Below are 25,273 nucleotides of genomic sequence, written 5' to 3' on the forward strand. Positions count from 1 at the left end.
GTACATTTCTTACAGCGGCTTTGGAAAGGGTGCAGAAGAGGTTTAGCAGAATGTTTACTGGATTAGGGCGTATTAGCTACTGGTGGAGGTTGGACAGGCTTGCATTGTTTTCTGTGGAATGCGGAGGTTACGGGGAGACCAGATAAAATAATTATGAGAGGCATAGATAGGGTAGACAGTCAGAACTGTATTCCTATGATGGAAAAATCAAATACTAGAGGGCATTTAAGGTGAGGGGGGCTAAGTTTAAAGGAGATGTTCAAGGCAAGATTTTTTACACAGTGGGTGCCTGGAACATGCTGCCAGGATTGAAGCAGATACGATAGTGGTATTGAAGAGGCTTTTTGATAGGCATGTGGATATGCAGGATATGGAAGGATTTTGATTATGTTTGGTACAGTGCCCTCCATAATGTTTGGGACAAAGACCCATTATCTATTTATTTGCCTCTGTACTCCACAATTTGAGATATGTAATAGAAATAGTCACATGTGGTTAAAGTGCACATTATCAGATTTTATTGAAGCCCATTTTTATACATTTTGGTTTCACCATGTAGAAATTACAGCTGTGTTTATACATAGTTCCCCCATTTCAGGGCACCATAATGTTTGGGACACATGGCTTCACAGGTGTTTGTAATTGCTCAGGTGTGTTTAATTGCCCCCTTAATGCAGATATAAGAGAGCTCTCAGCACCAAGTCTTTCCTCCGGTCTTTCCATCACCTTTGGAAATGTTTATTGCTGTTTATCAACATGAGGACCAAAGTTGTGCCAATGAAAGTCAAAGAAGCCATTATGAAACTGAGAAACAAAAATAAAACTGTTGGAGACCTCAGCCAAACCTTAGGCTTACCAAAATGAACTGTTTGGAACATCATTAAGAAGAAAGAGAGCACTGGTGAGCTGACTAATCGCAAAGGGACTGGCAGGCCAAGGAAGACATTCGCAGCCGATGACAGATGATTTCCCTCTATAATGATGGAAAATCCCAAAACACCTGTCCAACAGATCAGAAACACTCTTCAGGAGTCAGGTGTGGATTTGTCAATGACCACTGTCTGCTGAGGACTTCATGAACAGAAATCCAGAGGCTACATTGCAAGATGCAAACCACTAGTTAGCCACAAAAATAGGATGGCCAGGTTACAGTTTACTAAGAAATACTTAAAAGAGCAACCACAGTTCTGGAAAAAGGTCTTGTGAACAGATGAGACAAAGATTAACATATATCAGAATGATGGCAAGAGCAAAGTATGGAGGAGAGAAGGAACTGCCCAAGATCCAAAACATACCAACTCATCTGTGAAACACAGTGGTGGGGGTGTTATGGCCTGGGCATGTATGGCTGCTGAAGGTACTGGCTCACTTATCTTCATTGATGATACAACTGCTGATGGTAGTAGCATAATGAATTCTGAAGTGGATAGACACATCCTAGCTGCTCAAGTTCAAACAAATTGCCTCAAAACTCATTGGCCGGTGGTTCATTCTACAGCAAGACAACGATCCCAAATAAACTGCTGAAGCAAAAATTGAGATTTTCAAAGCTAAAATAATGGACAATTCTTGAGTGGCCATCACCCAATCTGAAGCCAATTGAGCATGCCTTTTATATGCCGAAGAGAAAACTGAAGAGGGCTAGCTCCCAAAACAAGCATAAACTAAAGATGGCTGCAATACAGGCCTGGCAGAGCAGACACCCAGCAAGCGATGATGTCCATGAATCACAGACTTCACATAGACATTGCATGCAAAGGATATGCAACAAAACACATGTGATTTTTTTTCTGTTACAAATCTCAAATTGTGGAGTACAGAGGCAAATAAATAAATGATGGGTCTTTGTCCCAAACATTATGGAGGGCACTGTAGATAAGTGATGGTCTTGGCCACATGTTCAATGATTCTTTATTATTGCAGTGAAATTCTTTTTTTGCATGCAGTTTGGTAAATTATTAGTATACATAGGCACAATCCCAGATTAAATACAGAGTGTCAAGAAATAGCCCATATAGAAGAGTCGCCAGGTTTGGCCCATTTTCAATGGAATTGACAGGGGTGTAACTGGGACACCAGGTATCACCGTTGAACCCTCTGGAGACGTTGTGAGCTTATCAATGAAATGTCAAAGAAGGAGGGTGCCCACCTGGTGACCCCGATGATGTACCTACCCTACCTTTCACCACTCCAATCCCACTGCCAAAGTCTGCGAGAGTGGGGGCTCAAGATGATTCATCAACTGACCACCCGGTAACAAACCTTGGAATGGACACAACATTAACCATATAACCATATAACCATATAATAATTACAGCACGGAAACAGGCCATCTCGGCCCTACAAGTCCGCGCCGAACAATTTTTTTTTTCCCTTAGTCCCACCTGCCTGCACTCATACCATAACCCTCCATTCCCTTCTCATCCATATGCCTATCCAATTTATTCTTAAATAATACCAACGAACCTGCCGCCACCACTTCCACTGGAAGCTCATTCCACACCGCTACCACTCTCTGAGTAAAGAAGTTCCCCCTCATGTTACCCCTAAACTTCTGTCCCTTAATTCTGAAGTCATGTCCTCTGGTTTGAATCTTCCCTATTCTCAAAGGGAAAAGCTTGATCACATCAACTCTGTCTATCCCTCTCATCATTTTAAAGGCCTCTATCAAGTCCCCCCCTTAACCTTCTGCGCTCCAGAGAATAAAGACCTAACTTATTCAACCTATCTCTGTAACTTAGTTGTTGAAACCCAGGCAACATTCTAGTAAATCTCCTCTGTACTCTCTCTATTTTGTTGACATCCTTCCTATAATTGGGCGACCAAAATTGTACACCATACTCCAGATTTGGTCTCACCAATGCCTTGTACAATTTTAACATTACATCCCAGCTTCTATACTCAATGCTCTGATTTATAAAGGCTAGCATACCAAAAGCTTTCTTTACCACCCTATCTATATGAGATTCCATCTTCAAGGAACTATGCACGGTTATTCCCAGATCCCTCTGTTCAACTGTATTCTTCAATTCCCTACCATTTATCATGTACGTCCTATTTTGATTTGTCCTGCCAAGGTGTAACACCTCACATTTATCAGCATTAAACTCCATCTGCCATCTTTCAGCCCATTTTTCCAAATGGCCTAAATCACTCTGTAGACTTTGGAAATCCTCTTCATTATCCACAACACCCCCTATCTTGGTATCATCTGCATACTTACTAATCCAATTTACCACCCCTTCATCCAGATCATTGATGTACATGACAAACAACAAAGGACCCAACACAGATCCCTGAGGCACCCCACTAGTCACCTGCCTCCAACCCGACAAACAGCCATCCACCATTACCCTCTGGCTTCTCCCATTCAGCCACTGCTGAATCCATCTTGCTATTCCTGCATTTATACCCAACAGTTTAACCTTCTTAACCAACCTTCCATGAGGAACCTTGTCAAAGGCCTTACTAAAGTCCATATAGACAACATCCATTAAATCAAGGAAGTGGCAAAATTCTTGACAAATGAGCAACTGGACACGTTCTTCAGACCTGTAGGTGTGGCTGGACTAAAGTACCATCAACTCGTGGTCTCAAAATTCATCAGGGACAGAAGAAATGCTTGAAAATCCCCAACCCAGGGCCCCGCATTGACCAGATTCTGTCAAGAGGAAGGTCAAATCAGTCGGATGAAACTCAGAGGCAGGAAGAAATCCACAGTCCGCAGAGCATCAGCACCCTACGGGATGTGGCAGAAGTTTCAGGCAACAGTCCAAGACGCAACCAGGCACATTGTAAAGTGGAGAACATGCAAGGACGCAAGCTGTTAGTGAAATGGCCAAAGTCGAACAAACCATCAATGCAGATGTGAACTTAATCTTCAGTGGAATCAAGGAATCAGCAGAAAATAAGTTGGAGAAGATGGGTGATCTAGTCTACTGCTATGGAAAGGAGACATTTGGTGAGAAGGAACAATCCAGCAGGAGTTGGCCTCCTCCACCCAAGTCCCGTCGTCTGCAGGAAATCCAACTTTGTTAAAGAAAGAAGATGCTGAGGTCAGGTGTGGAAAAACGCAACAGCAGAAGAAAGGAAGGGCTTCAACCTCCTTCAAGAGGACCTAAAACAGAGGCTCTCGAAGCTGCGCAGAGCGGAGAATTTAAGGAAAAGACGCAATACGGACAATGCAAGAACAGACTTCTACAAAGATCATTTAAGTTTGTGAAAGGCATTTTCACAAAAGAGAAAAGCGGCTCCCTGAAAGCGTCAAAAAAAGAGGTTGAAGGACACATCAAAACCATCCACACCGATCAGCTAAAATATGAACCCATTTTAAGCATACAGATATATACATTAGGAAGGAGGTAGATATTGGCAAAATACTGTCATGTGTCTGCAGTGAAAAAAAAAATGTTTTGCGGGCTGTCCATTCGGATTTTCCCATCCATGAGTACAATTACACTGTGCAGTTTAGGTTTAATGTGAAAGGAGAAACATTTAATAGTAACCTGAGGGGCAACTTTTTTTACACAGAGGGTAGTGCATACATGAAATGAGCTGCCAGATGAAATGATGCAAGCAAGTACAATTACGACATTAAAATAAACTTGAACAGGTGGGAAGATGGGAAGGATTAGAGTGATATGGTCCAGGTGTAGGCGACTGGGAATAACCAGTTTGATAATTTGATCAGCATAGCCACATTGGGCAGAAGGATCTGTTTCCATTCTGTATAGCTACATTACTCCAAACTGGAGGGCTAATTATTATCTGTATGCGGATAGATTGAGTAAGGGCATGGTATACAAGAACTGGGTTTACATATGCAGGTGAATAGACAGGGTGAATACACAGAGTCTTTTACCCAGAGTATGGAAATGAAGAACCAGAGGACGTAAATTTAAGGTGAGAGGGGAAAGATTTAAAATGATCCTGTGACAAAACTTTTTCACATAGATGGTGGTGGGTATATGGAACAAGCTGCCAGAAGAAGTAGTTGAGGCAGGTACTTTTGACAGAGATTCCAATTTCTAAGTTCTGATTAATTGTAAAGTTCCTTCATTGACTGAGCCCATGTCATACCTGAAGGGTGTAAACCAAAGGCCGTCCAACATCGATGGATTTGAGCGCTTTGTTATGGTTTAGAACTGTTGCTAATCCAATCACACATTGAATTCCCTGAAAAGACAGCAAACAGAAATCTTCAATTCTTCAGCAGAAAAAGAGCATTTCCCTACATAAATGCAATATAAACCATGTTTAAGAATAGATAGATGTTATGGCAAAACATTTATTACATATTCTCAGTGTGATTTAAAATCTTAATATTTCACTGGGAAAGAACTGCCTATTAGCAGGTTTGGAAACAATAATGGAATCTATCATCTACATTGAAAGATATTTTGAGATCCACGAAGCCTGATGCCAGCTCTTTGACACTGTCTCCTATTACTTTTGGAAACATAAGAAATTTCAGATGCTAGAATCTTGAGGGGAAAAAAACAGTATTGGCAAAACTCAGCCATTCAGTCAGCATTTGTGGAGTGAATGATCAGGTGATGTTTTGGGTTGGGACACTTCTTCAGACTGAGATAGGAGTGGGGCAAAGCCTGGCAAATGGGCGTTTACGGGGGGGGGGGAAGGGATTGGCAGATGGATGGAAATATGACAAAGGCTGTTGATAAAAAGGAGACAAAGGGCATCAGATTGGCAAAGCAGAGGCGGAGTGAAATATGAAGCTAACCAGTCAGTGGAATGACAATACATGATCACAGTGTACAGATACATGATGAAGGGAATAATGTGGATAATGTTTAGTGCAAGATAAAGGCAGTAAAGTCTGATGGTTTTCGAATGAGGTAGATAGTAGTTCAGGACTGCTCTCCAGTTGTGGTAGAATGTTTCAGTTGCTTGATGACAGCAAGAAACAAACTGTTGCTGAATCTGGAGATGCACGATTTCATTCATTTGCCAGATGGGAGAGGGGAGATAAGGAGTGGCCAGGATGCGACTTGTCCTTGATTATGCTGGTTGCCTTGCCGAGGTAGTGTGAGGTATAAATGGAGTAAATGGAAGGGACGTTGGTTTGTGTGATATTATCTGTGCTGCATTACTTATGAAAGTAAGCATGCATTACAGCAGGCAGTGAAGAAAGTGAATGGCATGTTGGCCTTTATAACAAGAGGAATCCAATATAGTCAAGTCAAGTCAAGTTTATTTGTCACATACACATACGAGATGTGCAGTGAAATGAAAGTGGCAATGCTCGCGGACTTTTGTGCAAAAAGACAAACAACCAAACAACCAAACAAACTATAAACACAATCATAACACACATATTCTTTTACATAATAAATAATGGAAGGAAAAACGTTCAGTACAGTTCAATATAGGAGCAAAGAGGTCCTTCTGCACTTGTACAGAGCCCTAGTGAGACCACATCTGGAGTATTTTGTGCAGTTTTGGTCCCCTAATTTGAGGAAGGACATTCTTGCTATTGAGTGAGTGCAGCGTAGGTTTACAAAGTTATTTCCTGGAAAGGCGGGACTGTCATATGCTGAGAGAATGGAGCAGCTGGGCTTGTACACTCTGGAGATTAGAAGGATGAGAGGGAATCTCATTGAAACATATAAGATTGTTAAGGGTTTGGACACACTAGAAGCAGGAAACATGTTCCCGATGTTAGGGGAGTCCAGAACCAGGGGCGACAGTTTAAGAATAAGGAGTATGCCATTTAGATCGGAGACGAGGAAACACTTTTTCTCACAGAGAGTGGTGAGTCTGTGGAATTCTTTGCCTCAGAGGGTGGTGGAGGCAGTTTCTCTGGATGCTTTCAAGAGAGAGCTAGATAGAGCTCTTAAAAATAGAGTCAGGGGATATGGGGAGAAGGCAGGAACGGGGTACTGATTGGGGATGATCAGCCATGATCACATTGAATGGCGGTGCTGGCTCGAAGGGCCCAATGGTCTACTCCTGCACCTATTGTCTATTGTCTATCCACAATTCTCTGCAATTTCTTGCGGTCTTGGATGGAGCTGGTCCCAAAACATGCTGTGATGCATCTCGATAAAATGCTTTTTATGGCACATCTGTAGAGGTTGGTGAGAGTTATTGGGGACATGCTGAACTTCCTAAGTCTTCTAAGGAAGTAAAGGCATTGGTGTGCTCCAGGTGTTGGTTGATGTTAGGAATGTTATAAGGAAATGCTACTGAATATTTTTGGTCCACTATAGATTGCTGGTGTATTTCAGCAAGGCATTTGATAGGGTTTCACATGCTAGGTTGCTCTGGAAGGTTAGATTGCATGGGGTCCAGGGAGAGCTAACCGAGTGGATGGAGAATTGGCTTCATGAAATGAATCAGGTGATGGTGGAAGGTTGTTTTTCAGACTAGATGTATGTGACTGGTGGTGTGCCTCAGGGATCAGTGCTGGGCCCATTACTGCTTGTGGTTCTTATCAACGGTTTGGATGAGAATGTACAAGGCATAATGAGTAAGTTTGGAGATGACACTAAAGTGTGTGGTATTGTAGATGGTAAAGATGATTATCACAAGTTACAGCAGGATCTTAACCAGCTGGGCAAGGAATGGCCAATGGAATTCAATGCAGTTAAGTGCGAGGTTTTGTATTTTGAGGAGTCAAACCACGGCAGTATCTTCACATGGCAGGACCCTGGGGAGTGTTGCAAACCAAAGAAATCTCGGAGTACTAGTACATATTTCACTGAAAGCGGTGTCACAGGTAAATAGGGGAGCTCTCGGCACATTAACCTTCATCAGTCAGAGTATTGAGTGTGGAAGTTAGGATGTTATGTTACAGTTGTACAACATTGGTCATAGTGTGTGGAAACAGGCCCTTCGGCCCAACTTTCCTTCGCTGACCAACATGTTCCATCTACACTAGTCCCAAATGCCTCATTTGGCCAATATCCTATAAACTTATCCTATCCATGCACCTGTCTAAATGTCTCTTATACATTGCGATAGTACCTGCCCCAACTACCTCCTCTGGCTGCTCGTTCCGAACACGCACCAGCACGCACCACTGTGTAAAAACAGTTACCCCTCAGGTTGGTAAGGCCACACTTGGAGTATTTTGGTCACCCTGCTGTGGGGAGGATGCCATTAACCTGGAAAGTGTGCAGAGAATATTTATAAGAATGTTGCGAGGTCTTGCAGGCCTGAGCTATAAAGAGAGATCAGGCAGACTAGGCATTTATTCCTTGGAGCGCAGGAGGATGAGGAATAATCTAATAGAGGTATATAAAATCTGGGGAATAGATAGAGTGAATGCACAGAGTTTTTTTCAACTCGGAGTAGGGAAATCATGTGCCAGAGGACATAGATTTAAGGTGAGAGGGGAAAGATTTAACAGGAAGCGAAGGAGCACGTTTTTCACACTGAGGGTGTGCCAGCTGAGGTAGTTGACGCAGGTACTATAACATCTTTTAGATTCATAGAGTGATAGTGTGGAAACAGGCCCTCCAGCTCAACTTGCCCGCACCGGCCAACATGTCCCAGCTACACTAGTCCCACCTGCCCGCGTTTAGTCCATATCCCTCCAAACATGGCCTATCCATGTACCTGTCTAACTGTTTCATAAATGTTGGAATCATCCTTGCCTCAACTACCTCCTCTGCAGCTTGCTCCATACACTCACCACCCTTTGTGAGAAAAGGTTACCCCTCAGATTCCTATAAATCTTTTCTCCTTCACCTTAAACCTATGTCCTCTGGTCCTCATTCATCTACTCTGGGAAAGCGATTCTGTGCACCTACCTGATCTATTCCTCTTATGATTTTGTACACCTCTATAAGATGACATCTTCCTGCGTTCCAAGGAACAGAGTCCCAGCCTACTCAACCTCTCCCTGTAGCTCAGATCCTTTAGTCCTGGCAATATCCTTGTAAATCTTCTCTTCCAGCTTGATAACATCTTCCCTATAGCATGGTGCTCAGAACTGAACACATACTCTAAACGCGACCTCACTAATGTCTTATACAACTGCAACACGACCTCCCAACTTCTACACTCAATACTTTGACTGATGAAGGCAAATGTGCCAAAAGCCTTTTTGACCACCCGATCTACCTGTGACTCCACCTTCAAGGAACCATGCACCTGAACCTGCACTCCCAGATCTCTCTGCTCTACAACACTCCACAGACCCCTACCATTCAGGTCCTGCCCATGTTAGACTTCCTCAAAATGCAACACCTCACATTTCTCTGTATTAAATTCCATCAACCATTCCTCAGCCCCCCTGGCCAATCGATCAAGATCCTGCTGCAATTTTTCACAACAATCTTCACTTCCTGCAAAACTACCCACTTTTGTATCATCAGTAAACTTGCTCATTTTGCCCTGTATGTTCCCATCCAAATCATTGATGTAGATGACAATCAGCAACGGGCCCAACACCAAACTCTGAAGCACGGGCCTCCAGTCTGAGAAGCAACCTTCCACCATCACCCTCTGCTTCCTTCCATGAAGCAAATTTTCTCTCCATTGGGTTATCTCTCTTTGGATCCCATGCGATCTAACTTTTAAAAAAACATTTGGGCAGGTGCATGAATATGAAAGGTTTCGAGGGATATGGGCAAAATTCAGGCAGAGGGCATGAGTGTAGATGGGATTCTTGATTGGCATGGACAAGTCGGGCTGCAAGGTTTATTTCTGTGTGGTATGACCTCACCAAATGATACTCACCAAATCGCAGTCGGCAATGTCCAGCGACTCGAGGGTCCTGTTAAGTTGCAGCATTGTCGCAAAGTGCATTCCACCTTTATTGCCAATTTTATTTCCATTCACTCTCAGATGCCTCACTGATATGTTCAACTGTGTAAACAGATGCTTTCACATGAGTTTGTGCTCCTGTGGCTGCAGTGATATGTTCACTGTCAGATATGAGTGGTAGATTAGATCCAGCATTTAACCTTTGACTTGAACTTTTTGCATACCCATGTAATCTTGATACATGCCTCTTTGCACTAAATGTTGTATCCTTTATCTGTCTTTGCACTAAATGTTGTATCCTTTATCTGAGCACTGTGGACAACTTGTTTGTATTCATGTATAGTCTGTTCTTTGACTGGGTGGCACACAAACAAAAGCTTTTCACTGTACTTTGGTACACATGACAATAATAAACTAACTGTGATCTGACCTGACAGCCCATGTATCTACATGCCTGGTCCGGGCTTTTCTGATCAATGGTCACCAAAAACTCAACAGGACATTAATGGTGACAATCGTTGTAACGCTGGTAGATGCCAAGGGTCCGAGTCTATGTGAAACCATGGACTGCCTCATTATTCATGAAGCTATGAAATAAATTAAAATGACAAAATCATTAACAAATCTGAATGCACCTATCATGATGTAAGGAAAGTCGCCGACGAAGCATTTAGTCATTGGAGTCAAATAGTGTGGAAACAGGCCCTTCAGCCCGACATGCCCACACCGACCCACCAGTCCCATCAACACTAGTCCCACTTACATGCATTTGGCCCAGATCCCTCTAAACCTGTCCTATTCATGTACCTGTTTAATTGCCTCATAAACATTGTGATAGTCCCTGCCTCAACTACCTCCTCCGGCATCTCGTTACATACACCCCACCCGTTGTGTAAAAAGGTTACAAAATGCTGGAGTAACTCAGTGGGCCAGGCAGCATCTCTGGCGAGAAGGAATGGGTGACGTTTCGGGTCGAGACCCTTCTTCAGACTGAGAGTCAGGGGAGAGGGAAACGAGGTATGAAAAGGGTACAAAGAACATGCAAAGTGTGAAAAGGACAGATCAAAGCAGACGATGCTCAAGGAAATGTAAAATGGTTCTTGTTGGATGAGAAGATAACAACAAGGCATATAAACAGTAAAGTTAATTCTGAGCACAGTGAAACCAGGAGGGACGGAAAGAGAGAAAGCAAGGTTACGAAGTTAGAGAAATCAATAGTAAGCTGCCCAAGCAAAATATGACGTGCTGCTCCTCCAATTTGAGTGTGGCCTCACTCTGACAGTGGAGGAGGCCCAGAACTGAAAGGTCATTATGGGAATGGGAGGGGGAGTTAAAGTGTTTGGCAACTGGGAGATCGCCTTGACTAAAATGGACCAAGGGAAAGTGTTAAGCGAAGTGATCGCCGAGTCTGCGCTTGGTCTCGCTGATGTATAGAAGTCCACACAGAACAGCGGATACAGTAGATGAGGTTGGAGGAGATGCAAGTGAACCTCTGCCTCACATGAAAGGACTGTCGGGGTCACTGACAGAGTTGAGGGGGAGGTATAGTGACAGGTGTTGCATCTCCTACGATTATAGGGGAAGGTACCTGGGGAGGGGTGGTTTGGGTGGGAAGGGATGTCAACCAAGGAGTTGAGGGAACGGTCTCTGCGAAAGATGGAAAGGGGTGGAGATGGCAAGATGTGACTTGTGCTGGGATCCCATTGGAGGTGGCAAAAATGTTGGGGGATTATGTGTTGTATGTGGTGGCTGATGGGTGAAAGGTGAGGACTAGGGGAGACTCAATACTCTGACTGATGAAGGCCAATGTGTCAATAGCCTTTTTGACCACCCCATCGACCTGTGACGCCACCTTCATGGAACTATGTACCTGCACTCTTAGATCCCTCTGCACTACAACACTTACTCAATCCCTACCATTCACTGTGTAGTTCACGCCCATGTTAGACTTTCCAGAATACAACAACTCACATTTTTTTGTATTAAATTCAACCATTCGTCAGCGCAACTGACCAACCGATCGAGATCCTGCTGTAATTTTTGATAACCTTCAAGATGTAATACCACCCACTTTTGTATTATTTACAAACTTGCTAATCTTGCCATAAACTGTATATTCTCATCCAATTCATTGATGTAGATGACAAACAGTAATGGGCCCAGCACCGTACCCTGAGGCACACCACTAGTCACAGGCCTCCAGTCCGAGAAGCAACCTTCCACCATCACCCTCTGCTTCCTTCCATGAAGCCAATTTTCTATCCATTCAGCTATCTCTCATTGGATCCCATGTGATCTAATCTTCCTTAAAGTTGAAGATAGTTGGGTCTCAAACTACTCTGGGGAACTCCTGCAGTGATAACCTGGGGCTGGAATGATGTGCTCCAATGGCCACCACAATTTTCCTTTGTATACCCACCAATTGAAACCACCTTTAGGCTGACTGAGCAGAGGTGATCAGCGAAACGATCGCCTGTGCTTGGTCTCACTGATATCTAGGAGTCAACACCGTGAACAGTGGATACAGTGGATGAGGTTGCAGGAGGTACAAATGCTAATTGGCTACAACTCTTCCAGGGGTCCTTCATGTCACACTCAATCTAATGCAGCCTTGATATTAAGGCCAATCACTCGCTCCTCATTTCTCTGGTTCAAGTTTGTAATTAAATCTGCTGAATTGGTTGGCAAGAAGTGAATCAAACATCAGGAAGTTTATTGTTATTGTTGTGGGAAGGAACTGCAAATGCTGGTTTAAACCAAAGATAGACACAAAATGCTGGAGTAACTCTGCGGGACAGGCAGCATCTCTGGATTGAAGGAATAGTTGACGTTTTGGGCCAAGAGCCTTCTTCAGACTGAATCAAGGGAGAGGGAGATACAGAGATAAGGAAATGTAAGGTGAAAAGGAGACAAAGGGAATGAAGTTCAAGGAACATGTAGAATATGTCGTTGTTAGCCAGGAGAACGTAACAACAAAGCAAACAGATAAAACTGGGAAGGGGGACGGATGGAGAGAGAGGGATTACTTGAAGTTAGAGAAGTCAATTTTCATACCGCTGGTGTGTAAACTACCTATGCGAAATATGAGGTGTTGTTACTCCAATTTGCATTGGGCATCACTCTGACAATAGAGGAGGCCCAGGACAGAAAGGTCAGTGTGGGAATGGGTGGGGGAGTTAAAGTGTTTAGCAACCAGGGGATTACGTAGGTTTAGGCTGACTGAGCAGAGGTGATCAGCGAAACGATCGCCTGTGCTTGGTCTCACTGATATCTAGGAGTCAACACCGTGAACAGTGGATACAGTGGATGAGGTTGCAGGAGGTACAAGTGAACCTCTGCCTCACCTGAAAAGACTGTTGGGGTCCTTGGACGTAGTCGAGGGGGGAGGTATCAGGACAGGTGTTGCATCTCATGCGGTTGCAGGGGAAAGTACCTAAGGAGGGGGTGGTTTGGGTGGGAAGGGACGAGTTAACCAGGGCTCATCAGTGTCTCCTCTGTGTCCTGCAGCTCCCGCTCTTGCTCCTCCTCCCCACAGATGGAACAAGGATAGAGTTCTCCTGGTCCTCATCGTTCAACTTCAGCATCCAACGCTTCATTCAGCAACATTTCCACTACTTTCAACGTGATCGCACACCAGTTACATCTTGCTGTCCCCATCTTGTTCCACCTTCTGCAGAGACCACTCCCTCCACGACTTGGTTTGCTCATCTCTTCCCACCCCCCCACCCAGCTACTTACCCCTATAATTTCAGATGTAACGCCTGTCCCTCTCTCCCTTCCATCTAGCAACCCCAGTAGTCCTTCCAGGTGAAACAGAGTGTCACATGCACCTCTTTCAACCTTCTCTATTGCATTTAGTCATGCTACTGATGTGGCCTCCTTTGCATCGGCGAGATCGAGCATAGCTAGTCCACCACTTGCACACTGTCCGGCAATTTAACTTCCTTTTCCATTCCTATACTGACCTTTCTGTCCTTGGCCTCTCCAGTGCCAGACCAAAGCCACACAAACTGAAAGAATAGCACCTCGTAATCTGCTTGGGTAATTTACAACTCAACAGTATGAACATTGAATTTTCTGATTCATGTAATACACCCCTACCCTCGCCCTCCCGTTCCCCTCCCCCTCCTCATGGTGCATACCTCATCTCCCATTCCACCCCCCCCCCATCCCCCAAAGTCTCATATATCCCTTTATGTGCCCCCTCTCTCCCCTTCATCTTGTCCCCTTCCGGCCATATCCCTCCCTCCAGTTTATGCATTTCACTCCCTTCCTTATCTGACACCCTTTTGTCACCTTTTCACCTCTTCTCTTTGTCATTTACTCCACCCATCTTGCAATCACCCCTTTTCCCCTCATCTATAACCACCTGTCAGTTGTCAGGCATTGCCCTTCCCACACCACGCCAGTACAAAGAGTAAAATACCAGAGTGCACACTAGAATATTACAGTGTGAAACCATGGCAGTTACAGATTTTTTTTTTAAATCCCACATCCCAAAGACGTGCAGGTTTGTAGGTTAATTGGCCCTCCGTAAATTGTCTCGAGTGTGCCGGAAGTCAATGAGAGAATGGAATAACATAGATCGCGTGTATCTTTCTCATGTCCATGTTGATGAAGTTACGTAAGATATAAGACATAGGAGCAGAATTCTGACATTCGGCCCATCGATACTACTCTTCCATTCGATCATGGCTGATCTATTTTTCCCTCTCAATCCCATTGTCCTGTCTGCTCCCTGTAACCTTTGACATCCTAACTAATCAAGAAGTTATCAATCTCCATGTTAAAAAATTCAATGTCTTGGCCTCCACAGACATCTGAGACAATGAATTCCACAGATTCACCATACTCTGGCTAAACACATTTCTCCTCATATCCATTCTATAGGTAGGTTATTTTACTCTGAGGCTGTGCCCTCGGGTTTTAGACTCTCCGATTGCTGAAAACATCCTTTCCACATCCACTTGTATCTGGGTCTTTCATTTTGCACTGTTTCAATGAGATCCCCCCTAGGATTACCTAAATGAATTGGTCCAACACCTGCACCAGGCCTATAATCCTCCAAACCTTTCCTATCTGTCTATTTGTCCGTCTTCGAAATGTTACAATTATACATGCCTCTACCATGTTCTCTGGTAGCCCACCCAAAATGCTGTCTGTCCATTTCCCTCCCTTGATGCTGACGGACTGGGAGTTACTCCAGCATCTTGTGGTTTGCTCCAGATTCCAGCATCTGCAGTTTCTTGTGTCTTTGCTATCATGGTGAATCTCCACTGCATCCTATGAATCAATTCTTGCAATGTTAGTCGTTCCCCACTGCCATACTTTGAACCTGGTTTCCCAATCAACAATAGCCAACTCACTGCTCATGCTTTTACAGTTTCCACTGTTGGATTGAAGAATCTGAAAGGGTGGGAGTATTTCAAATACCAATCTATGCCTGAGAGAGAGAGATTCAGTTCTTTACCTGTAAGGCTTTGGCAAGCCATTCTGCTCCATTGCTGCCGATGTCATTGCACATCAGGTTTAAGTCACTGAATGTTTCGGTTTCCTGGCAGATTAACATTTCTGTGTTAAAGATTAATTGCATCCACAGACAGCCGAAGGTTATCAGATACATCTCCACATGAACATCATTCAATATACATTCAGAGACCCTCACCCCAACCCAACCACATCTTCTCTACGAATGGAAACTAACTTACTATCCTTCTTTGTATCCATGCTTTATCCTGCCTCTCCACTCATCCAGCTTTCTTCCTCCCCACCACCATCGGTCCGAAGAAGAGTCCCGACCCTAAGCATCACCTATCCATATTCTCCAGAGATATTGCCCGACCTGCTGATTTACTTTGGCACTTTCTCTTTTTTTCTCTCTCTTGTTTTCACACTTTATTAGTTTTCAGACCACAGAAGGGTCTCATAGATTGAAACATAGAAAATAGGTGCAGGAGTAGGCCATTCGGCCCTTCGAGACTGCACCGCCATTCAATAGGATCATGGCTGATCATCCAACTCTGTATCCCATACCTGCCTTCTCTCCATACCCCCTGATCCCTTTAGCCACAAGGGCCACATCTAACTCCTTCTTAAATATAGCCAATGAACTGGCCTCAACTACTTTCTGTGGCAGAGAATTCCACAGATTCACCACTCTCTGTGTGAAAAATGCTTTTCTCTGAATTTTCTCGACTGGAAACGTCACCCATACCTTCTCTCCAGAGATGCTGCCTGCCCCGCTGAGACTCTAGCATTTTGTGTCTATCTTCTCACTCCACAATGCTGCCTGATCTATTGCGTGTCTGTTTTTGTTTCAGATTTTCCGCATCTGCACTTTCTTTTTATGATTCAATCATCTTGCTGCTGAATTGTCACAATAATGAAAGTGTAATGCCACAATTTCATGTGCTCCCCACATACCCCACATCAAACCAGAACACATGCTACAGTAACCATTCACTTACCAGTAGAAATTTTGCAATTATTTCTGCTCCACAATTTGTTAAATCATTGAATCTTAAATCAAGACCTGAAGAATCAAAAGTGAAAATTGTGAAAGCATCTGCAGTTTCTTCTTAAACATTGTGAAAGCTTTCTCTTTCTGTTCCGGCGTCACCAGAATCCTCCTTCTGCCTTGAGAAAGGCAGAAAGAAAACCCTGACCAATCCCACTGCTCATTTCCAATCATTGAATCAAAATAATGCACTGAAAAGCATTTGTTCTGCAGACCAGAGCTGGACTTGCATGACCCCCACTGCCCATTATCCCCAAGACAATGCCAAGCTTGGTAGTGGATAAATCCAGCAGGAGGCTGTATCCAGCCCTGTGAGTGAACTATGTACGGTCCGAGTTGAGCAGCAGAGATGGAGATGACTTTCAGAAAGCTGATTCATCAATTATTCCAGGTGAGGATTTCTACCTCATTATAGTTTGACATTAAGCTAAAATAACGATAAGGTGATTGGTTGTGTGTTTAATATTCTATAATTAAGAAGGGTTAATATTGTGTGGCACAGTGACGCAGAGGTAGAGTTGCTGCCTTACAGCACTTGCAGCGCCAGAGATCTGGGTTCCATCCTCTGTACGGAGTTTGTACCTTCTCCCCGTGATCTCCAAAATCTTTTTTTTCCTCCCACACATCAAAGACGTGCAGGTTTGAAGGTTAATTGGCTTGGTATAAGTGTAAATTGTCCCTAGGATAGTGTTAGTGTGCGGGGATCGCTGGTCGGTGCGGACTCGGTGGGACGAAGGGTCTGTTCCCACGTTGTATCTCTAAACTAAACTCAAGGGTACTGGGAGCTTAATTCAAAAGTAATTATTTTCTACTTGGATCACCTTTTAAGTACAATGTGGATGTTTTAGAATGTAAAGGTTTTAGAGGGAGCTCAGGCCGTGTAGAGAGGATCCTGAGATGCAGGATGCGGTGTGGATGACCACTTTTGCTGGAAGTGTCACGGGTTGGCTCGTCTGAAGAAGGTAGCTTAATAAGTGTGGGACTCCGAAATGTGAGGCTAAAATTAATAACAGGAAACAACAAATGGCAGCATGTCTTCCACGGAGGTAACACAAAACATCACCCACTCCCTCCACAGAAGCTGCCTGACGTGCTGAGTTCCTCCAGCACTTTGTGTTTTGCTCAAGATTCCAGCATCTGCAGTTCCTAGTATCTCTAGTTGAAAACTCTCTACAATTAGATCTCATCTGAAACTTAAGACTTCATCTGAAACTTGAGACTTCATCAGAAATACTGTGCATAAGTCTGTTCTCTACACATAATGGGAGGGGGGGGGGTGTATTTACAATAAAGGGAACACAGTGAATCTTGAACAAAATGCAAACTGTTGGAAGAACTCAGCAGTTCAGGCAGCATCTGTGGAGGGAAATGAACAGATAATGTTTCAAGTCAGGACCCATCTTCAGACTGATTGAGTAGAGGGGAAAAAGCTGGGAGAGGGGTAAAAACTGACATTTGGTAGATGGATACAGGTGAGGGGAGGGATGGATTGGCAGATAGCTGGGGATCATGACAGACATGGAGACAAAAGGGTGTCAAGATAACGAGAAAGAGAGGAGTGAAATGTAGATGGAAAGAGGGCTTTGGTGGAAGGGGATGGATTAGGGGAAAAGGGTGGGTTCAGAATAGGAAGGGGTGGGAGATGAGTGGAAGGAGGAGGGAAATGGGAACTGGATGACAGGTCAGGAAGGGAAAGGTGTAGACACGTGGGAGTGTGAGGGGCGAGAGACAGATGCAGTGAAAGTTAACCATATTGGTTCCGTGAACGCAGGTTTTTCCACATGTGGAGAGATTAAGTAGGTAAGGCCCATGCATTCATGAGTTTAGAATAAGCAATGGCATAATATAAGCACATACAATTCTCATGGGGTTTGATAGAGTGGATGTGAGATTTCTGGGACCCATGATGACAACCTCAAAATAAGAAAGGATGGGGATGAGAAATCATTTCTTCTCCCAGAAGGTAGTGTACCTTTGACACAATATTGAGTTCAACCTTTTCCATTTGCATCCACATTTCCAGATCTGATTAGGGTTTTTGATCAGAAACATTAACTGTTTCTCCTTCTACAGATGCTGTCTGGCAGTTAATATTTCCAGTATTTTCTGTTTTTATTTCAGTTTTCGCACATCTGTATTTTTTTGACATTCACTTTTTGAAAAGTTGTGTTCTGGTCCCTGAAGATGGAAGTATGAAGCATTTGTTTACTTTTTCTTTCATTTCTTTCTTCTCCCTTAAGCACTGAAGCCACTTCACAAAAGGAAAGAAATTGAAACTTAATCTCAGAGCACGGACCTGTGATGTGGATGTTACGCCTCAGGAGGCGGACCAGAACGGCAGCATCGTCATCTGTCAGTCTCTGCACTGGATACAGTGTCGAGTTTCCATTGAGTATCAGTGTGAACTCATCATAAAACGACCTAGAGGACAGGTGCATAAATCAAGTCAAGGAATGATAATCTGACCAATACTCATCAGTCATAGAGTCAGAGAATGATAGAGTGATACAGTGTGGAAACAGGCCCTTCTTCCCAACTTTCCCACACCGGCCAACAATGTCCCAGCAACACTAGTCCCACCTGCCTGTGCTTGGTCCATATCCCTCCAAACCTGTCCTATCCATGTACCTGCCTGTGCTTGGTCCATATCCCCCCAAACCTGTCCTATCCATGTACCTGATAGTCCCAGCCTCAACTACCTCCTCTGGCAGGTACACAAAATTGCTGGGGAAACTCAGCGGGTGCAGCAGCATCTATGGAGCGAAGGAAATAGGCGACGTTTCGGGCCGAAACCCTTCTTCAGACTGATGGGGGGTGGGGGGGGGGAAAGAAAGAAGGAAAAGGGGAGGAGGAGGAGGAGGAGCCCGAGGGCGGGCGGATGGGAGGGTGGGAGGAGACAGCTAGAGGGTTAAGGAAGGGGAGGAGACAGCAAGGGCTAGCCAAATTGGGAGAATTCAATGTTAATGCCATAAGGACGCTATGTCCCCAGACGGAATATGAGGTGCTGTTCCTCCAATTTCCGCTGTTGCTCACTCTGGCAATGGAGGAGACCCAGGACAGAGAGGTCGGATTGGGAATGGGAGGGGGAGTTGAAGTGCTGAGCCACCGGGAGGTCAGGTAGGTTATTGCGGACTGAGCGGAGGTGTTCGGCGAAACGATCGCCCAACCTACGCTTGGTCTCACCGATGTAAATCAGCTGACATCTAGAGCAGCGGATGCAGTAGATGAGGTTGGAGGAGATACAGGTGAACCTTTGTCGCACCTGGAACGACTGCTTGGGACCTTGGATGGAGTCGAGGGGGGAGGTGAAGGGACAGGTGTTGCATTTCTTGCGGTTGCAACGGAAAGTGCCCGGGGAGGGGGTGGTGCGGGAGGGAAGGGAAGAATTGACGAGGGAGTTGCGGAGGGAGCGGTCTTTGCGGAAGGCAGACATGGGGGGAGATGGGAAGATGTGGCGAGTGGTGGGGTCACGTTGGAGGTGGCGGAAATGGCGGAGGATTATGTGTTGTGCAGTCTGAAGAAGGGTTTCGGCCCGAAACGTCGCCTATTTCCTTCGCTCCATAGATGCTGCTGCACCCGCTGAGTTTCCCCAGCAATTTTGTGTACCTTCTCATCTACTGCATCCGCTGCTCTAGGTGTCAGCTGATTTACATCGGTGAGACCAAGCGTAGGTTGGGCGATCGTTTCGCCGAACACCTCCGCTCAGTCCGCAATAACCTACCTGACCTCCCGGTGGCTCAGCACTTCAACTCCCCCTCCCATTCCCAATCCGACCTCTCTGTCCTGGGTCTCCTCCATTGCCAGAGTGAGCAACAGCGGAAATTGGAGGAACAGCACCTCATATTCCGTCTGGGGACCTTGCGTCCTTATGGCATTAACATTGAATTCTCCCAATTTGGCTAGCCCTTGTTGTCTCCTCCCCTTCCTTAACCCTCTAGCTGTCTCCTCCCACCCTCCCATCCGCCCGCCCTCGGGCTCCTCCTCCTCCTCCCCTTTTCCTTCTTTCTTTCCCCCCCCCCACCCCCCATCAGTCTGAAGAAGGGTTTCGGCCCGAAACGTCGCCTATTTCCTTCGCTCCATAGATGCTGCTGCACCCGCTGAGTTTCCCCAGCAATTTTGTGTACCTTCGATATTCCAGCATCTGCAGTTCCCTTTTGAATACCTCCTCTGGCAGCTTGGTCCATACACCCACCACCCTTTGTGTGAAGAAAGTCAGGGCAATCACAAGCCAATCTGCCTCATGTTGGATGTAGGTCGGGCTGAAGGGCCTGTTTCTATGCATTAGAGGTCTATGAATCTGCTCTGCGACCAGAAAGGAAGGCTGGAGATGGGAACTTAGTTTGCAGGAATAGACTACAAGATGAAATCACCAATGTAGATGCAGAGACCGACTGAGGCCCATGTAACCCTCCACTGGTAAAAATACTCTGTCTCCCACATCTGCCCCTTATATTATAAACTTCCATATTATCAACCCTCAGCCTCCACTGACAATAAACCCAGCCTTGTTCGTAGCAACACCGTGGTGAATCTCTTCTGTACACTCTCTATTACTCTATGTACACTCACTCACATCCTTCCTGTACTGAGATGGCCTGAGATGGAAACAATGCTCCAAATGCAGTCTTGCCAATGTTTGGTTCAGCTGCAACAGGACAATTCAAGTGTTGTACTCAATCGCTCAGCCTATGAAGGTAAGCATGTCAAATGCCCTTTTCACTACTGCATTCAACTTGTTGCCACTTTCCGGGAGCTGTGGACGTGCACTCCAACATCTCTCTGTACATCAACACTTCCTGTTGAAAGGTGCCTGCTATATGCTCGACATGTCTACCAGGATTTGATCTCCTCTTGAACCTTCTCCCCATCAAATCCATCAGTATGACCCTTTATTCCCTCTCAATTCCATACCTCTCCAGCCCATTCTTAAATGCTGTCCTCCTCTTCAGCATTCCCTCTGCTGGCAAGTTCGACTTTCTCACCACTCTTAGCTTAAAGAAATGTACCCTGAATTCTCCATAGGACTTCTTGTTGTTGCTATTGGCGCACATCAGGTTCTATACTGCAGCTTCAACACAGAGTGGTCGGTGTCTGGAACCATGGGGGTGGTAGTGTAGGTAGTTATGAAAGTGGTATTTAATAGGTTTTGGGATAGGTAGATAGACACAAAAAGTTGGAGTAACTCAGCGGGACGGGCAGCATCTCTGGATAGAAGGAATGGGTGACATTTCGGGTCGAGACCCTCTTCAGAATGGTAGGGGATAAGGGAAACACGAGATATAGAAGGTGATGTGGAGAGATAAAGAACAATGAATGAAAGATATGCAAAAGAGTAAAGGCCCTGTCCCACGATGCGAGTTTACCCAAGAGCTCTCCCGAGTTTAAAAAAAAAAGAACCTCATGGTAAGTACGTAGAATGTGCATAGCGGGTACGTCGGAGCTCGTGGATGTCTCGTAGCGGCTCGTAGTGCTAACGGCAGGTACTCGGGAAATGCGGTAACTCGTGAAGTTTTTTCAACACTGTGAAAAATGTCCAAGAGTAAAAAAATACTCGTGATGAAGTACCACGAGTTTGATTTTTTTTTTAACTCGGGAGGGTATTGATATGGATAGAGAACTGAAAGATCACAGAGCAGCAGCAGCAGCCAGAGCAGCGAGTGAGTGGATGGGCTGAAGGAAGGCTTTCTCCAAGGTGAGAAAATTTCGGGAGGTTTAAAAAGAGCGCCAAGAGTCAGCCCGGGGCAATTACCTTGAAGGTGGCAGAGTAGCAGCAACCAGACCAGCGAGTGAATTTGCTGACACATCCTAATTAGTTAAGTGGATAGTTGACTTGATTAGATAAAATTAAGTTCAGGTCTAAGGGAGCGGCCTTGTTGATGGGACGTGCCTTGGCGAGGTAAAGTGCGAGTGTTTGGCTCAAGAGTCTTCGGCAAGGAGGCTACACTTGCATCGGTTGTGTGTTTAATTTAATTTAAATATTTAAACGTGTGACGGCATGAATGTTATTGCAGTGCATTTGTTGCAGGATGTGGGAAGTCATGGGGCACTGCTGGTGCCTCTGACCACTAAACCTGTGGGAACTGTCCAGATGCAGCTCCTCAAGGACTGAGTTGGAGAACTGGAGCAGCAGCTGGATGTCCTGCAGTCCACCCGGGACGATGAAACCTTCTGGACAGGACCTACAGTCAGGTGGTCACTCCAAGAGAACAGGAGATGCGATGGGTAGAGACGGCAAGGAAAGGGGTGAAACAAGTGCTGGAGACCTCAGTTGATGTACCTCTTGAAAACAGGTACACCCTCTTGGGAGCTGTCAGGGCAGACGACGCTTCCAGTCCGAGCGGCGGATAAGTCTGTGACTCGAATCCTGGTGCTGAGACTCAACCAGAGAGACCGATGTCAGGCAGAGCCACAGTAGTGGGTGAGTCCATTGTCCATTGACAGGAGATTCTGTGGGAACTGGCGAGACTCGAGGATGGTGTGTTGCCTCCCTGGTGTCAGGGTCCAAGACATCTCAGACCGATTTAAGAACATCCTCGAGTGGGAAGGTGAACAGCCAGATGTAGTTGTGTATGTAGGCACAAATGATGTGGGTAAGAAGAGGAAGGAGATTCGGCAACGTGAGTATAGCGAACTAGGTAGGAGGCTGAAAGCGGGACCTCTAGGGTGGTTATCACTGGGTTGCTTCCTGTACCTCGTGCTAGTGAGGGAATGAACCGGGATATAGGGGATCTGAATGTGTGGATGAGGAGTTGGTGCAGGGGTCAGTGATTTAGTTTTCTAGATCACTGGAATCTCTTCTGGGGCAGGGGTTACGTACAAAATATAGAAACATAGACAATAGATGCAGGAGGAGGCCATTCGGCCCTTCGAGCCAGCACCGCCATTCATTGTGATCATGGCTGATCGTCCACTTTCTATAACCCATGCCTGCCTTGACCATATCCCTTGACTTCACTAGTCTCTGGAGCTCTATCTAACTCTCTTAAATCCATCCAGTGATTTGGCCTCCACTGCCCTCTGTGGCAGGGAATTCCACAAATTACAACTCTCTGGGTGAAAAGGTTTTTTCTCACCTCAATCTTAAATGGCCTCTTATCTGCGCCATCTATACTTGGCATATTTGCATGTTCAGAACAGAACATTATTACCTGGAGATTAAGGGGCTAATGATATTTACATTAAATTACACACACACACACTTTATGGTCAACCGCACACTAATCTACTTCCTAACACCATGTACACAAACGTGGCTACGGCTTTGTGCTCAACAAGGGGCAAGATGTAAAACTAGTTACAAAATGATGGAGTAACTCAGTGGGTCAGGCAGCATCTTTGGAGAACATGGATGGGTGGCGTTTCAGGTCAGGACCCTCCTTCAGTCTGAAGGTCCTGACCTGAAACATCACCTATGTTCACCAGAGATGCTGCCTGTCCCACTGAGTTACTTCAGCACATTATGTTTTCTCCTGTAAACCAACATCTGCAGGTCCTTGGTTCCACAAGGGATAAGATATGTATGCATTTGAATAAAAAGATGATTAGGGATTGTCAGAATGGTTTTGTACGTGTGAGATCATGTTTTATGAGTCAGATTACGTTTTGTTTAAGAAGTGACCAAAAGGTTAATGAGGGCACAGTCATAGACATTATCTATATGGACTTTAGCAAGACTTTTGATAAAGTTCTGCATAGTAGATATACCTCCACAGGTATATCTCCACTTTTTTCTTTTTTCATTTTTTTTCCTTTTCCTCTCTTATATTGGATTAGTAAGTATGCAGATGATACTAAGATAGGTGGTGTTGTGGATAATGAAGTAGATTTTCAAAGTCTACAGAGAGATTTAGGCCATTTGGACGAGTGGGCTGAATGATGGCAGATTGAGTTTAATGCTGATAAGTGTGAGATGCTACATCTTGGCAGGACAAATCAAAATAGGACATACATGGTAAATGGTAGCGAATTGAGGAATGCATTTGAACAGAGGGATCTAGGAATAATTGTGCATAGCTCCGTGAAGGTGGAATCTCATGTAGATAGGGTGGTAAATAAAGCTTTTGGTGTGCAGGCCTTTATAATCAGAGCATTGAGTATAGAAGTTGGGATGTAATGTTAAAATTGTACAAGGCATTGGTGAGACCAATTCTAGAGTATGGTGTACAATTTTGGTCGCCTAATTATGGGAAGGATGTCAACAAAATAGAGAGAGTACAGAAGAGATTTACTAGAATGTTGCCTGGGTTTCAGCAACTAAGTTACAGAGAAAGGTTGAACAAATTAGGTCTTTATTCTTTGGAGTGCAGAAGGTTAAGGGGGGACTTGATAGAGGTCTTTAAAATGATGAGAAGGATAGAAAGAGTTGACATGGATAAGCTTTTCCCATTGAGAGTAGGGACGATTCAAACAAGTGGACATGACTTGAGAATTAAGGGACGGAAGTTTAGGGGTAAATTGAGGGGGAACTTCTTTACTCAGAGAGTGGTAGCTGTGTGAAATGAGCTTCCAGTGGAAGTGGTGGGGGCAGGTTTGATTTTATCATTTAAAAGTAAATTGGAAAGGTATATGGACGGGAAAGGAATGAAGGGTTATGGTCTGAGTGCAGGTAGATGGGACTAGGGGAAAATAAGTGTTCGGCACGGACTTGAAGGCCGAGATGGCCTGTTTCCCGTGCTGTAATTGTTATATGGTTATATATCTTTATTCACTCTTTGGCCACACTACTTTGGTAGTCGAGGGGTCCTATCTTTTCACTTTTCACTTTTTCCCTCTCTTGTTCTTTCTCTCTTCTTTTCCCTCATTTTCAGGTTAAAAGGTCAAAATTGAAGCTGTACAATAATTGTATAATTTTACACTCCGAATGTTTTATTCTTGTACAATTGCTTCTAATTAAAAAAAAAGAAGAAAAAAAAAAGTTCTGCATAGTAGGCTGTTATGTAGGATTTAGATCACAATAGATCCAGGGAGAACTAACCAAAGTTGGCTTCATGGAAGGAAACATAGGGTGGTGTTGGCAGGTTGCTT

General features: G+C 44.7%; 1 protein-coding gene across 1 annotated transcript in view; it reads right to left on the reverse strand.

The window, feature by feature from the left end:
• The window catches only part of LOC116980095 (leucine-rich repeat-containing protein 34-like), a 52,988-nt gene extending 34,315 nt beyond the window's left edge, over window positions 1-18,673 (reverse strand). Inside the window, exons 1-5 of the mRNA XM_033032201.1 lie at window positions 18,546-18,673; window positions 16,200-16,264; window positions 15,203-15,286; window positions 9,706-9,834; window positions 5,080-5,175 (exon numbers count right to left, since the gene is read on the reverse strand). Coding sequence (XP_032888092.1) covers window positions 5,080-5,175; window positions 9,706-9,834; window positions 15,203-15,256 — 279 coding nt within the window. The 5' untranslated portion in view covers window positions 15,257-15,286; window positions 16,200-16,264; window positions 18,546-18,673. The remainder of the gene's footprint in view (window positions 1-5,079; window positions 5,176-9,705; window positions 9,835-15,202; window positions 15,287-16,199; window positions 16,265-18,545) is intronic.
• Between the last annotated feature and the right edge of the window lie 6,600 nt (window positions 18,674-25,273).

This window comes from Amblyraja radiata, chromosome 13 (assembly GCF_010909765.2).
Source record: "Amblyraja radiata isolate CabotCenter1 chromosome 13, sAmbRad1.1.pri, whole genome shotgun sequence".
In the NCBI taxonomy this organism is placed as follows: domain Eukaryota; kingdom Metazoa; phylum Chordata; class Chondrichthyes; order Rajiformes; family Rajidae; genus Amblyraja; species Amblyraja radiata.